This window comes from Poeciliopsis prolifica, unplaced genomic scaffold, assembly GCF_027474105.1.
Source record: "Poeciliopsis prolifica strain line A6 unplaced genomic scaffold, Auburn_PproV2 SCAFFOLD001, whole genome shotgun sequence".
In the NCBI taxonomy this organism is placed as follows: Eukaryota; Metazoa; Chordata; class Actinopteri; order Cyprinodontiformes; family Poeciliidae; genus Poeciliopsis; species Poeciliopsis prolifica.
Window position 1 is genome coordinate 25,078,876 of NW_026562376.1, and position 16,762 is coordinate 25,095,637.

The 16,762-nt window shown below is 38.5% G+C and overlaps 2 protein-coding genes across 6 annotated transcripts in view; one reads left to right on the forward strand and one right to left on the reverse strand.

Moving 5' to 3' along the window:
• cep290 (centrosomal protein 290) overlaps positions 1–10,281 on the reverse strand; it is a 53,741-nt gene extending 43,460 nt beyond the window's left edge. For 2 of the 4 annotated variants that reach the window (XM_055033802.1, XM_055033794.1), the window contains exons 1-14: positions 10,158–10,281; positions 9,800–9,908; positions 6,564–6,641; positions 6,272–6,341; positions 6,121–6,167; positions 4,951–5,085; positions 4,514–4,567; positions 4,352–4,372; positions 3,603–3,749; positions 3,228–3,410; positions 2,858–2,947; positions 1,204–1,326; positions 490–510; positions 225–348 (exon numbers count right to left, since the gene is read on the reverse strand). In XM_055033802.1, the coding sequence (XP_054889777.1) occupies positions 225–348; positions 490–510; positions 1,204–1,326; positions 2,858–2,947; positions 3,228–3,410; positions 3,603–3,749; positions 4,352–4,372; positions 4,514–4,567; positions 4,951–5,085; positions 6,121–6,167; positions 6,272–6,341; positions 6,564–6,641; positions 9,800–9,908; positions 10,158–10,189 (1,234 nt within the window). In that variant the 5' untranslated portion in view covers positions 10,190–10,281. The remainder of the gene's footprint in view (positions 1–224; positions 349–489; positions 511–1,203; positions 1,327–2,857; positions 2,948–3,227; positions 3,411–3,602; positions 3,750–4,351; positions 4,373–4,513; positions 4,568–4,950; positions 5,086–6,120; positions 6,168–6,271; positions 6,342–6,563; positions 6,642–9,799; positions 9,909–10,157) is intronic. The other 2 variants (XM_055033820.1, XM_055033811.1) reach the window with 2 other exon arrangements.
• Positions 10,271–16,762, forward strand: part of tmtc3 (transmembrane O-mannosyltransferase targeting cadherins 3) — a 33,804-nt gene continuing 27,312 nt past the window's right edge. The window contains exons 1-3 of one of the 2 annotated variants that reach the window (XM_055033842.1): positions 10,271–10,316; positions 11,684–11,897; positions 12,022–12,240. In XM_055033842.1, coding sequence (XP_054889817.1) covers positions 11,709–11,897; positions 12,022–12,240 — 408 coding nt within the window. In that variant the 5' untranslated portion in view covers positions 10,271–10,316; positions 11,684–11,708. Of the gene's footprint in view, positions 10,317–10,489; positions 10,621–11,683; positions 11,898–12,021; positions 12,241–16,762 lie in introns of those variants that run through there. The other variant, XM_055033833.1, reaches the window with a different exon arrangement.

Genomic DNA, 16,762 nt, shown 5'->3' on the forward strand with positions numbered 1-16,762 from the left:
CACTTCTATCACTGTCATTCCTCACAGAAAGTAAAATGCTTTTTATGAGTATTTTTGTCCACAAGCTAAAATAAATACTTTTCAAGAAGCAACTTTCTGACTATAATTACTTTATCTGGTAACAAAAAATTTCACAAATAACATTTTTGTTTCTAACTGAACTTGAAGGCAATAACTAAAACAAAAGACATTTGATTGGTCAGTTTAAACATGGACACACACACCTCTGTCTTTGTTTGTGGACATCTTCAGCTCCTCTATGAGCTGAGCGTGCTTTTCCATCTCTCCTGTGTACTGCTCCACCTGCTCACTCAGCATCTTAATCTGATTATCTCGCTCCTGGACGGCCTGGGGGGACATTTGCAGACATTTCTGAATAATGACAGTTCAGCGACGGACGAAACAGGGTTGTAACTCGACTCGCTGTGGGCGCTATGAGGCAACTTCTAAGACGAAAACAAGCAGAGACACGTGACGGATGGAACTTACACCACAGAGTTCGTATATGACCTGGGCCAGAGCAGCGACAGAGAAGGAAGGGAGGACAGATGGATGAGAATAAAAAAATGAAAAAGAGGTAATGATGCAGGCAAAACAAGAAAAGAAGTCAAAAACTGGAAAGTGGCATGTGAATGAAACAAACCGACAGGTGCAAACACAAAGCCTTCCATAGCAAACCTACCTGACATCTTATAACAACCTAATTCTACATATTTTATACATATTACTTGAGGTGCTTCGATTGCAGTTTTCTTGCTGATCACTTATTTTAAAACACCTGACCTGCCAACTTCAATTTTGGCCAATACTGTAATTTCTTGTCTGAATAGTAAATATAGCAACAAACTCACTAAGTTGCCAACAGTGGGGAGGCTATTGTTAACTGAACATGACCAGATGTGACTTTTATGTCAGGTTTATCAGTCAAATGTCTGTCACAGAAGACTGATTTTCAGTCCTTTCTGTAGGTAGAAAATATCAGAGCATAAGATTGGTTTTACATATAAGATTGTTGATCACTCAAAATCAAGAAAATCTGGCCCAATTTATTGGTACACCCCTAATATGTATATGTATTTTTTGTGTTTTTACTGTACCATCTTCTGCAACATGCCGCACTGTTAGAGGCACCACATTGGAAGAATCAGAATATAATTATAAATGAAGATGTTTGACTCCTCTGTTTGCTATTTTTGGACACACCTGCTGCAGGGCAATTATGTTGCTTTTGTCCAAGTCCAGCTGGGCAGAGCGCAGCTTTTCTCTCAGTTCACGGATCATCTGCTGGTACACCAAAATTTCCTCATCTTTCCCAGACAGCACTTTCTGTGTGAGGAAAATATTTCATCACCAGTGCAACAGGCTAATGTTTACTCAAGTAAGAGAACAAAATACAATAAAATCACAAAAGACAAAAAATAAGAACTTATGTTAAAAAAATTAACTATTTGTACATTTTTACACTCAGTCTGTCTCTTGAAAATATTAAAGTAAGGCAAATACAAAGAAAGCAACTTTGTTCTCAACAGCCAATACACCAGGCTGATTTTTTAAATTTCATTTGACTTACAACTGTCTGGTGTTTTTCCTGTGCTTCCATAGATCTGGTGGTGGAGAGATTTCACTAAACCGCAGTTGACTTGCTTGTTTGTTATAAATCAAGCAAACTAGAGAGACAGGACCCTCACAACCTAGTGTTTCAAGTCTTTTTGTACCTGTTTTAAGTGGAACAACGTACTGACGTGTTTATCTAGTAACCACAAGTTGCTGTGTTATACTCAGGTGAAGCACGATCAGTATTTAAAACACATAAAACACAAGAAAAATGCTGACCTAAACTGTCAGCTAGCCTAAGAACTACACATCCAGGGTCATTTTAGGCTTTTTTTTGTGTTATACATTTTCTAACTGTACTCCCAGGGACAAGACAACCAGACGGCTTATGAATAATTTTGGGCTTAAAGGGACAGTTTTATGTAAAACTGCCTTTTATGAGCTTTATGTCACATTACAATGTTATTCCCTAATCAAAAGCAAACCTGGATTATTGCTTTGATTCTTTTATGCATGTTTGAGAAATCCTTGAATCTCCCATGGCAACCATTCACTTGTGCAAAACGCCTAGTTGGACCTTGTTCCACCTTCGAGGACGAAGCTCCTCCTCAGAGAAGCAGTTTCCAAGATACCACATTATAGCGCACCCCTCTGCCGCGAATCCCCAACTCGGCTCCTTCAGACTAGCCAGCAGCAATTAGCAAACACCTGGCAGAACTGCTGAGCTCATTATCGGAGCTACTGCTCAGTGAAACGCTGATAAGAAACGTTATTGAAGCCATGTTGTGATGGCTACAAAGGCAGTTTCTAAAGAGACAGAGCCCCGATTTCAAGACATTGAATTAGAAAGTGACATTTCTTTCAAGTCATATTTGGTATATACAGTATGTTTTATAACAACTAAAGTTAACAGGAACCCGTATAAAACACATAATACTGCCCCTTTAACTGGATTTATTTAGAATAATCTGACTAATCTGTGTGCATTAGAGAAAATCTAAAACAGATAAGCAACTTCAGCACCCAGTTTTTAAAAATTACTGCGGTGTTAACACATCAGTCTGGGGGAAAAGAATGGTTTGAATAAAATATCAAACGCCCAAAATGAATGACACTCATACCCCATGATGAGAGAATGTAAACCTCTGACCACAGCCGCATGAGTTAATGCGGTCAAAATGTTTCTCCAAAGGCAATGTAAGGGTTTCCGTAGAGTCAATTTTGCTAGGAATATCTGTCCAAAAAATAAAAAATAAAAAATTAAGAATGAGCCTAGGCATTATTGCCTATATTTGCCACTCACCTTCCACTCCTCTACTTTGGCATTGACAGCGGCCATGATTGGGTCATTCTCTTCAGTCATGCTTTGAATCTTTTCTGTCAGCTCTCTAACCTGCACATAAAAAAACAACACAAAGCCTTGCTTGAGTTTGGTGCACAGAAACATTAGATTATCTACTTCAAAACAAATAGGACACAGCAGCTTTTCTTTGATAATATTACTCACACTCTTTGACCTTCCAAAAGAATGATAAATGATACCACGTAACTCATTTCAGCATGGAAACATATTTTGCAAACCACCCACCGATTCAGGGTGGGATCAAAACACGGACATAAAAAAAAAAAAACACACACACACACGGAGCAGTAGAACAAGAGCGGGCTTTTACTTGAAGCTTCGTGTGATCCCTTTCTTTCCTGAGCTGGTCCATAATTGAGTCAGTCTGCTGCACAACGATCTTCATCTTGTTGTACTCATCTGTCATCTTCTCCATCTCTTTCACAGACTCCTCCAGGCTTCTCTGCAGCTGCTCGTTCTGTGTCTTCAGGTGTGCATTTTCATCCTCTGCTCTCTGTTGGATGCAAAATAACAACAATAAATTAGAACAATAAATGAATATCTCGACGTTTAACACATGTTGTGCACATTAAGAGTCGACAGTCATAAAAAAAGGAGTTGTAAAAGATGATTTGATTAAAAGAACATTAAAAAATCAGTAGGGTATACTAATTTATCTCATTTAGTAAGTGAGGTTTCTGTGAACCTGCAGGTCATCCAGGCACTGGTAGAGCTGGCGGTTGGCCAGGCTGAGCTTCCTCTGAGTCTCGGCGCCATCGTCTCGGGAGGTGAGCGGCTCCTTCTGCTCCAGCTCTCCACGGTAGAACTCCACGTCCTGCTGGAGCTGCACATTCTACCATGGCACAAGAAAAGCAGGAACAGCTTTCAGGAAGAACAACAACCAGACAAAAATCGTCAAAGCTACTCTTTTCTTTTTAGAAAATTGCTTTGGACTTTTCAGCCATTGTCAGTCATGGAACTTTGGGGCAATTTAGATAAGAACATCAAGGTGTTTGAAAAAGATATGTGATAACTAATCTATCACTTGCTTTTCTACCTTCTGTAGATGTGTTACTTTAACTGTCAATCAATCAATAAATCAAATTTTACTTGTATGGCACCTTGTAGCGCCAGCAACAAGGCATTAGCAATGCTTGCCAACAACTGATGATGTCATCCATCACTTGTTACTGTGGATTATCGTCTTTACTGCCCAAGAACTGACTGGTTAGCATGTCATGACAGTCCTGAGACTGTCGTACAGCGAATGACTGGTTGGAGATGCTTGGATGATATGAGTGACAACAATGAATAAGAGTATTTTTGAACTGAATACATTTGCTACTTTAACAGACCCAGAATGGGCTAAATTGTTGTAAAGTGTGTAACAGAATCAAATTCTCCATTCTTTAATGTGATCTAATTTTATGTCACAACAGCTTCTACATTTCTTACCTTCTTCTTAGATTTTTTTAACTGTCCCAATGGAAAAGAAACAGACAAAAGAATAGAACAAATGAAGAAGATTTGAAATCAGGCAGAAATGAGGGCAAGTGAGACCAGGTGAGGACAGAGGAGAATGAAAGGGAAAGATGGAGCTTCCCAGCGGTTGCGTACCTCTGTTTTTAACTTTTTCACTTGATCCTCAGCCTCCTCCAGTCGCACAATCAGCTAGGAAAAGGAAACACATAACAAAATGTGCAGATACATTTCTATCATGTAATTCAACACAGTTAGCTTAGCTAACAAGACTCTGTCTAATATGAAATGTATTCAGTGCAGGGTGCCTAAATGCTTAAAGCAAACAATGACTAATCTGATTACCTCAATGAGGAAATTAAGATTTGCAATACAAAGTGTTTTTTTCTAAAGATTTAATCCTTTGTTACTGGAATTTACCAAAACATAATCCATATACGGTTCACTAATAATCCATGTAGTATTTTTTTTAAAGACAAACCAAAAAATTCTGTTTGGAAACTAAACAGGAAGGTTACCCAAAGACTCCTGCGGTGGTGTAAAACATGCAGGTGCTGTGGGTGGCACACTCATACCTCTTCATTGGTTTTCTTCTCCTTGCCCATGTCTTTTCTTAACTGGGTCAATTCCTTCTCCCATTGCTCCAGCTGGGCCTCGAGCTGCCGAATCTCATCCCTAAGAAAGCGGCTATCTGGCCCAGTGCCGAGCTGCTGATCGGAAACGAGACAGAGAGGAGACGAAGAGTAAGAAGAAGAAGGAAAAACAACCCCCACCTTAGTCCCTCATCATCTTCTTCTGTTTACAGAGCCAATGTGCGGCTCAGCTGTGATTGTTAAAGGCCTCAAACAAGGATTAATTTCTTTGCGAAAACAAATAGTGGGATTGCAAATTCTTCTAAAGCCAAAAGAAAAAAACAAATATAATAATAATAATAATAATAATAGTAACTCAGTTTCAGTTCATTCAAAACAAGAAGTAAATGCTAAGACTGCGCATGGAATTAGCAGATAATCTTCTTAGGTGCTCTCCTGCAGTGATCACAACAACCAATCCTGGTGTAGCCAAGATTACATTCTGTGATTGGCTGAAAGGTTTGGCCTTGATGGCGGAAGTGAAGAGGCAGAAAAAGTGGTTTCAGGTCACACTCACGACAGAGGGGTCACCAGTACCATCTGTAAGTATTCACACCCCTTTGGCTTTTTACATTTTGTCACATTAAAAACCACAAACTCTGATGTGTTTCCCTGAATACAGCAACCAGTCAATTCTTCATTGTAAAATTAAACGAAAATGAGTTAAAGGAACAGAAACTTAATTAAAAATAAAATAAAATAAAAAAAAAACTCTAAATTGCCTCGAGAGTCAAGACACATTTTTAATTGTTGGACCGATACCGATTAGGGCTGAAAACAATTAATCAGATTAATTGTGATTAATCAATAAATGAAATTTTTGTTATATAATTTAGCACTCTTTAAATTAAATATGCAGACTCAAAAGACATACAGATTCAAAAAAATAATAAAAATACATTTTGCATTAAGAATATAGAAAAACGCAAGTGGAATAGTTAAGCTTCATCCAGTTGAAATTCTATAAAAGACAAATCTCTTATTAAGCAAATTACACTATGCAAATTGATTAATCAAAATAAGGGTCAAGAGATTAGCTCTTCACTGTATTGATGTTAATACCCAAATATCATGCATCCCTACCTGAAATACACTATTGCTCCACAGCCTTACCTTGTGCTCTTGTTCCAGCCTGGACACTTTTGCACGAAGCTCATTTTCTAGGGAACAAATGGAGCACAAAGAGAACAAAAAGGAACACTATGAACATGCTGTTTTCATAAAAAAAAATGTGTTTTCCATCAAACGGTGTGTGCTTACGAACCGGTTTTGACGTGTTGTACACCGATATCGTCGATGAAGCTTTCATGGAGCTTAACCTCACGCTCTTTCATCTAACAGGTGGAGATACAGACGAGACTGAAGAGCTAAAACCAACCAACATCCATCATGTCTGTGTAACATTACAACCAAGGACCATAAACCCTGACAACCATTACTAGCAGCACTACAAACTATAAAATTTTCTTCCTTCTTCAAAAATAAATCATGCCTGTGAGCTAGCGAGCAGATGTGCACAGGAGAGAGCAGAGTGTAGAAGCAACAAAACCCGACACCTTTAGCAGGGCCTGACCCACTTGGAGGACACGTATAATGTTCTCCTTGGCTTTATCCTTCACGTCCCACTCTTTTGTCTGCATGGAAAACATGATTTAGTCGGAAAGATTTTCAACAGTGCAGGACCGAAACTAATAATAACAGTGATGGAGTACATGTCTCGCAGTCGAAAATGGCAAGAGGTGAAACCACAAAAATAAAATTAAATTAAAAATATATATATATTCTGTTATATCTGCAAAGATATTTTTTTTCTTCAACTTATCAAAGCTCAGTAAAGATGCTCAGATTTTATTGCTGAGTGAGGACTTCAGCAGATGTTGAGCTGCTGTGTCAAATGTAAGAACTATCCACCAAGCGGCTCTGAAACTGAATAATGTTAAAAGAATAACAATATATATATATTTTTATACCAAAATGAAGACAACTTGATCTACATGAAGCATCTGAATCAGGCATAACATTACGACCACAACTCTGGGTGGTATGTGTCAACACAAGATTTCTCTGCGAAATATAGTCAGAACCATAACACGCCCCGGCCAGATTTCTTTAAGCAAACATGATTCACATACCATAAAATCCCCAACATCGGGAAAAATAGAAGAAGAGCATCAGTTTCTAAAGGGGGGTATTATGTATTTTCCATAACTATGCATTTGTTTATAGCACACAACTATATTATCTCCAGATATTATGAAAATGTGCATATTAAAAATAAATGTAAAGAAATTTGACTTCACGTGACAGCCGTATGGTGCCCTGAAATGTCCTCCGTCTCTTCAAGAAGCTTCTATCCTTTTAGACACCCCCCCCTTCCACATGTCATCACCATAATGCTTCTCCATGATGCCAATTACAATCAATTTTGGAGTGTTGAACTAGGAAGTAGCTGGTATGATGAGCTGAGTAGAATGGCAATTGTTGGTCAATTGCTGCTACTGCTAGTCTGGAGGAGCTGTGTGGAGGATGCAAGGGGGAAAGGGTGCTCTGTTGGGCAGGAGCTCGGGTGGGGAATGAAGCTCTAAAGAGGAGCTTAGGGTAAATGGGCAGTGTGTTATATACTGATTGATAAAGTCAAGGATTTATCAATCATGCATGAATGAGCCAAAGCAGCACTCTAGGTAAGCTTTTGATGATGGAATAACCCTAAGACATGATTGTTTTATATATATATATACTACCAGAGCTAAGATCCTGTGGGACTTCCAGATCCAGACAGACAAAATGGTAATGGCGAACCAACCAGACATTGTCGTAGTGGATAAACATCAGAGGAAAGCCATTGTGGTAGATGTAGCAATACCAAGTGATTGCAACATCAGGAAAAAGGAGCACGAGAAACTGGAGAAATACCAGGGCCTCAGGGAAGAACTGAAGAGGGCCTGGAAGGTGAAGACCACAGTGGTGCCTGTGGTCATCGGGGCCCTCGGGGCAGTAACCCCCAAACTGGAGCAGTGGCTACAACAGATCCCAGGAACAACATCAGACATCTCAGTCCAGAAATCTGCAGTCCTTGGCACAGCCAAGATACTGCGCAGAACCCTCAAGCTCCCAGGCCTCTGGTAGAGGACCCGAGCTCAGAGGATAAGACCACCCGCGGTGGGTGAGAAGGGAATTTATATATATATATATATATATATATTTATTTTATTTTATTTTTTTCCCTACGGCCAAAGCTCCTTGGCCATTTTTGGATTTTCAGGAGGTGGTCAGGTAACAACAGCGAGGGCATGTATCGGCACGTTGTCTGTCAGACCGTTTCATATCAAACCATTGTATATCAGAGTGTTGTCTATCCAGTTGTATATCAGTGTTGTCTTTTGAATCACTGTCTACCACACTGGACCACACAGGCCAGTCCTTGCTCTCTTGGTGAATCATGACCCTGCAATCATGATTGTCCGTTCACTACCGTTCCTTCTGTTAATCCATTTTGATAAGACATCAACAGGGCTTGTATGGCATTAGGAAGGCATGTCTTACAGTTATTACTGTTGAAAACTCTGCTGAATTGATGACATACGTTATGATTTAACCTAATCCCCCCTCAACATTGCTAGAATCTACATTGTGTGTTGGCTTCAGTGGAAGTGAAGTCTCTATCCAACATCTAGAGTTTGAATATTGTGTGAAAACAGTTTGATACATTTACTCTACTGGATACGTTAATAATGTGATGATGATTTGATTCGACCACCACGTACCAAAACAGTCCTCAACTCTGGCTAAGCCACCGTGTTTTGGCTTTCATCAAACGCTTGCCCATTTATCCACTTCGTAACACAAAGTGTGGAAAAAAATGTTCACTTGCCATAAATAGGGTTCATGATGAAGTTACTTCACTCATTAGTTGTCACAATGTTATGCCTGTTCGATGCATGAATTCAATTCCATTCAAGTTATACAGATGAAAATGTTTTGTCCCTCACACTTTTCTGTTTTTTGTTAAACTTAAATGTTTCAGACCACTAAAGCAATTTTAAAATAAAACCATTCTGGCCTTATGTGAAAAAACATCATTCCTTAAAATCAGGAATTAACTGTCAACTTACCTGGAATAGAAGAGTTTAACTTCACCAGCCACATTTATCTGTGATTCCTGTCAAATGTGTCAAGTCAGTACATCACATCAATAGAACCAATCTGACAACACGAAGGGAGGCTAAGGAAGGCTTAGCAGTGCTTGCCAACAACTAATGGTGTCATCCTGGACATATTGTTTCTGCTGTCTGGGAATTGAGATGTTAAAATGTCATGACAGTCATGTGACTGTCATACAGCAAGACTTCAGACTGAAGCATCTCAGGATTTGTTGCGAGACTGTTACCAGAAATCCTTCCAACCCACAGAAACTCATCCAAACCCTTTGAAGATACTTAGATGATCTAAGTTAAGACAAAATGTCATTTAATTCCAGAAAACATAAGGCGCTTCTAAATTGAACGGCATAAGCAATTAGGACCTAGGAGGGAATTAATGTTTTTAGAAGGAGCCAGGTTAGATTGGATTGCTTTCACCCTTATTAATCAGAACTATAATTTAAGAGCTTATTTTGAATTTCTGCTACTTGGTGATCTGAAACATTTAAGTGTGACAAACTTGCAAAAAAGAAGAAAACTGCGAGGACATATTTTTCAATGCTTTGATTCCTCAAGCATGCGTTTTAAAATCAAGAAGGCAGAGAACACTGAGCATGTCAATATTATGTAAAATAGAAACCATAAATAGTTACCGCAACAAAAATGTGGAAGACTTCATCCAGTTCGTCTTTTTCACATTCATCAAGAGTCTTTGGATCAATTTTCGACACTTTATCCCATATGAGACCAGTCGGCGGCATTCTGAACAAGGGATGTTTTTAAAGATTCGGTCAATTAATGTCGTTAGTGAGCTTACTGCGACAGAGCGCCTCCACTTGATTATATTGTCAATAATACATTATTACGGTTTTATATAGGGAAACAAAAACAACTCTACTCATTGTTAAGAATGAGCCGTACAGGATTTATATTTTAAAGCCTTGATTTAAAGACGTATTCAAAGCATTTAGTTGAATTCAGACATGCATGTCAGATTTGACGGAAGCAAACCTGAGGTACACAGGTAGAGTAGCAGCAAACATTTATCCTGAAAGGTCCATGTCGTCAAGTTCTGGCTGCTGCTGCTGCTGCTAGGTTACGGCTCACACAACAGCTACTTAAAAATAAAACAGACACGAACCTTGAGCTTTTGGTGGAAAGAAAAACAAAGTAAGCGCAACCTCGTGGACAGCGCAAGCGTGTAACGTTAAAACAAATCAAGGCATTTTAATGCGGTTCTGGTCGCGCAGATGCTTTAAAACTTCAAACAAGCCACTGACTCTTTTTTCCTCCCCCTCGTAGCTCGGCTAATGTTCAACTTGCGCGCTCACCTCTGCACCGGAAGGGATAGCTGCGGTGCGTTTAAGCTAGTTGGTATAAATGAAATACTGTAAAACTCCGAGTCGTCTGTACGGTTCTGAACTTTTATGATAAGTTTGACTGGAGCTCGTGTCTCTGCTCTTGCATTTCCTCGGTAAGGCAGAACTAAATTATTACACTTCCACCATTTCCAGTCTTTTTAAAGAGGAGTAGCAACCTAATTAGCATTGCCCGCTAAAGTTGCTAACGCAACTGGACATTAGCGAACCTGACATTTTCACAATACTCGACACTTTGTGGTATCACGTCTTTCAAAAAATAATGACAGCGTCATTTCTCGTTTAATTAAGTAACGTGTGCTTTAATGAGTGACATAAAGTGTCAGCTATGTTGTTGGGTTTGACAGCACTGGTGTGGTTTGATTACTGTTTGCAGGAAAGATTAATTTCCCTACAAGTTCTCGACACTGAGATGTAGTAAATCTGACCTTGTTTTCAACAACATATTCCTCTCATAAGATCATAGCACATAGCCTCACATTAGTAAGGTAAAGTATTGTACTTCTGACATTTCTCAATATTCAAGAAACAGATCCAAGATTTCACAGTAAATATTGTCTCCGAGGTAATATGTAGGCAACTTTGGGATTTAGAGTCATAGTTCAGGTATCATGTAAGCTTTTAAGATGCTAATCATCTTCATCAAGTTGAAAAACAATGTTTTTTTTTAACCACAGTTACGTGTCATAGCAACTGTTGTAAAGTAAAAAAAAAAAAAAAAGTAAATGCAAAAATTTTCCTAGCTCCACAATATCCAAATAATTGTCAGAGAAAACAATGATTAAAACATACAATAAATAAATAAATAAATAAAATAAAAATATGAGCAAGAGTCTTCATAGAACGTGCTACCACAATCCTAGACTCAATATACAGAGTTTCCTTATGGTTTGGTATTATTTGCGTATTAAATATGTGTTATTAATTACCTTCAATACATTTATATTGATGTTTGTAAAAAGTTTAGTTTGGTAGGATAATTAATTATCTTTAAAAACTAAACATTTTCTTCGAAGATCTTACTTTTAAAACTTATGAGTAGATTTTGTTGTCTTGGATTTTGAAGTCAGCCATTGCTGCCCCAAATAAAAACTCCCTGCTGTTCTTACATTTAATAATTTCAGACCTTGTTTGTTTGTTGGTTTGTCTCTTGCACAGTGACCCATGACGGCTTGGGTCAGCTATGGCTGTTGTGTCATGGAAGGAGATATTGCTTCTGACTGGGCTGGTGATGGGATGTTACTGGAACAGTCTGGCATGCGGCTTTGTGTTTGACGACGTCTCAGCTATCCTCGACAACAAGGACCTTCGGCCCTCCACGCCTTTGCGCAACCTGTTCCTCAATGACTTTTGGGGAACACCGATGGCCGAGGCAAGTATCTGTTAAAGGCCTACCTCCAGCATACTTGAGTATTGGTTCATTTATTGAACGCTGCATTCCTTTGCGGCATCATATTTTGGTTAAGTTTCAGTTTTGAATCGTAAAATGTCTACAGGAGAGGAGCCACAAGTCTTACAGACCACTGACTGTGCTCACGTTCCGACTCAACTACCTCTTCAGTGAACTCACTGCGGCTTCCTACCACCTGCTCAACATCGTTCTGCACGGAGTCGTCTGCATGCTTTTCCTGCGGGTTTGCCGACTGTTCCTGGACAAGACTTTTAGCTTGCTGGCCACGCTGCTGTTTGCTGTGCACCCCATCCACACTGAGGCCGTAAGTTTGGATTGTGTTTAGTGGGGAATTTTTAAAAAATGCATGCACTGTTGGATATTGAAGAAACCAGCTTTGGGGATTCTGACATCAACTTACTTAGAAGTCTGGGTATCGTTTCTGAAATGCCTGAAAAAAGTCAGTCGGACATATGGGCTAGTCTTGTGACCAAATATAACTTATAACTTGGAAGTAGGACTATTTTCAACGAATATGATAATAATGGCATATTACAGTTTGAGTATGTCACTTTTATAGAAAAAATATTTTGTTACACATTTACTGAAACTGTCACTATGTTGTGACTGTATAATATGAGACAGATAATCTGTGAAAAAAATTAAGTTCCGCTTCCTTTTCCCAGTTTTAACTTGGAAACAACCAATCAGAGGCAGGAGGAGGGTCTTAGCGCTGTCAATCATGCCAATTTGCATGCTGTTCATTTTCCTGTCAACAAAGCCTGTTGTGAAGCCTGTAAGGGACGTAAGCATGACTGCTCATGAAGATGGATAAATAGGTTTCTCCACCACCAACATATATAGCAGCACATTCACAAAGTTGATTGACAGCGCTAATACCCTCCTCATGGCTCTGATTGGTTGTTTTTCTCATGAGCAGTGCATTTATTCAGTCGGACTCCGACTCCAGCACCGCGAGGAGTCGGAGGAGATCAATATTTTCACAGATCATCTGACTCATATTAAACACACAACATGGTGTAGCTAACAAATAGCTACATAAAAAATATATTTTTTATATCATTATATACTGCAGCTTTAATGCAAGTAGACCCAATCAAAGATTAAAAACTTAATGTCTAAAGAATATTTAACAATAGTACTGGAAAATATTTGAAATATACAAAAATAAAAGAAAAACAATTAAGATGGATTATGAAATTTCTAACAAAAAACTTTTAATCATTATTAATATAATGATTAATATATTAGACAGTTGAATAATTAAGTAAAATTGGCAGTTAGGAGTGTTGTATAAAATAAGTGAAGCTAACGTCACTTATTTATTGGTAAGTGAAGTTTATTGGTACTGGATGTCAAATGTTTGCAGTGTTTTTCAAAATGCCAGCTTTTCAATGATATTAAAGCGGAGCATCTCTTTCATGATTGTTGTTTAATTTACCATGCAGTTAATTGATTTATTGCTTATTGTTACAGGTCTAAATGAGGCAATATAAGTTAGATTTTGAGCCAAATAAATTAGATAGTATATTCAAAAAACTGGAAGAATTAGTCAAAGATTCATAGGAAAGTTGTGAGAAACAAAAAGCCCAGATCAATAAATTTTCAGAAATTAAAGGATCTATGTTGCTTTGAATAACTGGGATTTCCATGGCTACCTCCAGTTGTGGCATTATGTATATCAGGAAATAAAAAAAAATATTTTTGGATACTGGATAGCTCCCAGTGAAAGTTGATTAAAATAATGATAGAAGTACAGATGAGTCAAAAATCTGTACTTCTCCAAATCTTTACACACCCTTACAAATAAGGGCGTGGTGTTTGCGCCCTTGTATGAGAGGGTGTAAACACCACCGATTACATAAGGGAGAAAAGGGAAAAGGAAGCAAATATTGCAATCTTAAGGGAGGACTGGGATGAAACAAACAGATTACCATGTGAAAACACCATCTCCATGATATGCAGAGAGCACGGATGGAAGAATGAGTCAAGATTCTTTGCAACACCCACACAAAGGGAATTCACAGACTCAAAATGTTGGAGCAGAAAGAGTGAATCACTATCATATCTTTTAGGGGATGTCCAATTGTTACAAAAAAAAAGTGGGACGAGATAAAAACGGGCCCTTACTACATAGTGAAAACAAATACCTTGTTTACTTTTGAAACTACTTATTCAAGAAAAACTTTAAAAGGTTTATTGGTTTTCTTTTAAAGGAATCTCCCAAGGTCTGATTGTGTGTGTGTGGTTGTTTGTCCTGTCTATCTCTGTGTTGCCCTGTAATGTACTGGTGACTTGTCCAGGGTGTACCCTGCCTCTTGCCCAAAACAATCCCTAGAGATAGACACCAGAGTAATTATTCTCTGAATATCTTGTTCTTTGAGCAGGTGGCCTATTTTTGATCTTATATGCTCCAGTTAACTGTTAGTGAAGTACAAAATTTGAGAATGATATTTCAATTGTTGAAGGAATTATTTCAGCCCTAGTTTAAGATAAATGTAATTTGTTTACACTATCTTTTCTTTTGTCACTCCCATAATTTGAACAAGAATCTCTGGACCATTTGATTAGAAAAATTCTTTTCCAAAATAAAAATCAATTCGGAATCAAAATGTGATCTTAAACATCGGAATTGATTGTCTAGACACTGAAAAATTTGCTCTCTACTGTTCAGTTATTGAACCATGCCACCCACTTCACTGTGGTCGGCACCGTTTTGCTTTATGCTTCTTGTTTTTTTTACCCATACTTTCTAATACAGCACCAGCTACCACAGCTGCTGTTGAACTGGATGTCATCAGCCCCCCTGTCACACATCCCGCTGCTCAGCTACGAGTCTTCTTTCCGGCCCGTTCCAATCCGCGCAGCGCCGCTCAGACATCTTGAATGGAAACAATTTGCCTCACAAATGAGGCCTTAAAGTTGCTCCAACGGTTGCCCTTTGCGTTATCGCCGTCTGGAATCTCTTTCTGAACGGATCATTTGTTTTGCTGCAACGTTCCAAGTACTGAAGGTCCCTTCACGATAAGTGTGCACAAAGAGGCCTTGTCCTGCCTTCTCACTGTTCTCTGCTGATGACTTTTTGAATGGAGGTTTTTTTTTTGAATGTCTCAAGAATCTTCAAATCCAAATTGTTTTGGTGTTCTCCTTAAAATTTCCAAAAGTGGCTTTAGGGCGAAGCCTGCAATTGAAAAGCAGTTTGCAGATGCTCACTCAGAAGAGGGGGAAATTGGGTCTGGGTAATTCTGTGAAATTGAGCTAACCATGTTCAACTTGTCTTCTGTTCATCTGGGTTAGTTTTGATGAACTGATTAGATATATGAGAGCTTCCTAGAAGTTGGATGCCTCTGATTTTTTTCCTTCTTCTTCTTTCCTTCCTTTGCTAATTGACAAATAGGTCAGTCCTGTGAACAGAGCATGTGCTCCGTTTGAATGTTGACAATAATCCTTTTAGTCAGGCCGCAGCCCTCGCCTTAAAGCCCGTACGTGTGTGTTCTGAAGGGCTGCGGACCGCAAAATAATAGGCTCTTAATTTGCAAAGCTCTCTTTGGAATCACGTGTGGAACCTTATGAGAGGTTTTAGGGCTGGGCTGTTTTGGAATGAAATAAGGCTTCGGGATGGAACGGAGAATGTTGTTTCTTCCACACGAGGGCAGTCATCATTTACCCTAGTGACAGACGTTGCTGTCAGAGAGGCTCTTTTAAAAGACGAACTACATCTGCTGAGGTGATTTACCTGAGTGCTTTTGTTTCCACAGCTGGATTGGACGGCTCAGATCAGCGGTTCTCCAGCTTCCCGCTGTTGTTGATAACTCCGTTTTTCAACACTCCTGAAGATGCAGTGTTATTCCGTGTATTAGATATCCCGTTGTGGAATGTGTCGCCTCACTTCTGTCAATGAGTTTCAGGATTTATTTCTAAATGGCTTGTTATGACACCTGGGAGTCGTGGTGAATCATCATACGCTCTTGTGTTAAACAGAATTCAACTTCCCAGAGAAAAGCTTTTTAGCATGTCCAAATGCAGCAATGCTGTGCGAGGCTCCTTAGCTTGGTAATTAGTCTGGTTTACAGAAGGTGTGCAGAAAAAAAATCTTAATTCTGCTCTCAAGATCTTATCAAATGAATCCTCTGGCTTTTTTTTTTTTTTTTTTTTTTATGTCTACAGTCAGCGGCTGCTGTCCCCATAGATGCCTCTAAATAAAATTTATGTTTCTACGTTATGCAACATCTGGTTTCAACCATAAGACGTTAGTTCGAAGTAGTCTTCTTTTTATGCGCACAGCCTGAGGGTAACATTTGCTCAATGTCTTCCACCACCTCCATCTCGACACACTTCAGAACTGCAGAGAGAATAAAACCCACAATCCTGAGAAAGTTTGCAATCGATTGTTCAAATTCTACATACATCTTATTAAATGTTTTAGATTTTGTCATGTTAAAACTAGAGAGGCACCAATGTAAAAAATTGTGGGGATGTAAGGGTACAACTAACAATTACTTTAGAAATTAATTTTTCTGATGGATTAATTGTTTAATCGGATGAAGAAAAATGCCACATTCTGGAGATTTTTCATTTAACCATTAAAGCCTTTTTTTATATTATACATTAGAAATACACTGTATTAATATAAACAAATTTTTAAATAGGAAAATAAACACTTTATTGCCTAAGAGGGAATAACTTAGCGTTTCATTAGTGAATTTGAACCACTTGAAGCTAAAACTGACAGTTGAGGAGTTTTGGCTTAAAACATATTCACAGACAAAATTTTTTTTACAAATATATACAAATAGTTTTTGCTTATTTACCGCTCTATTTTTTTT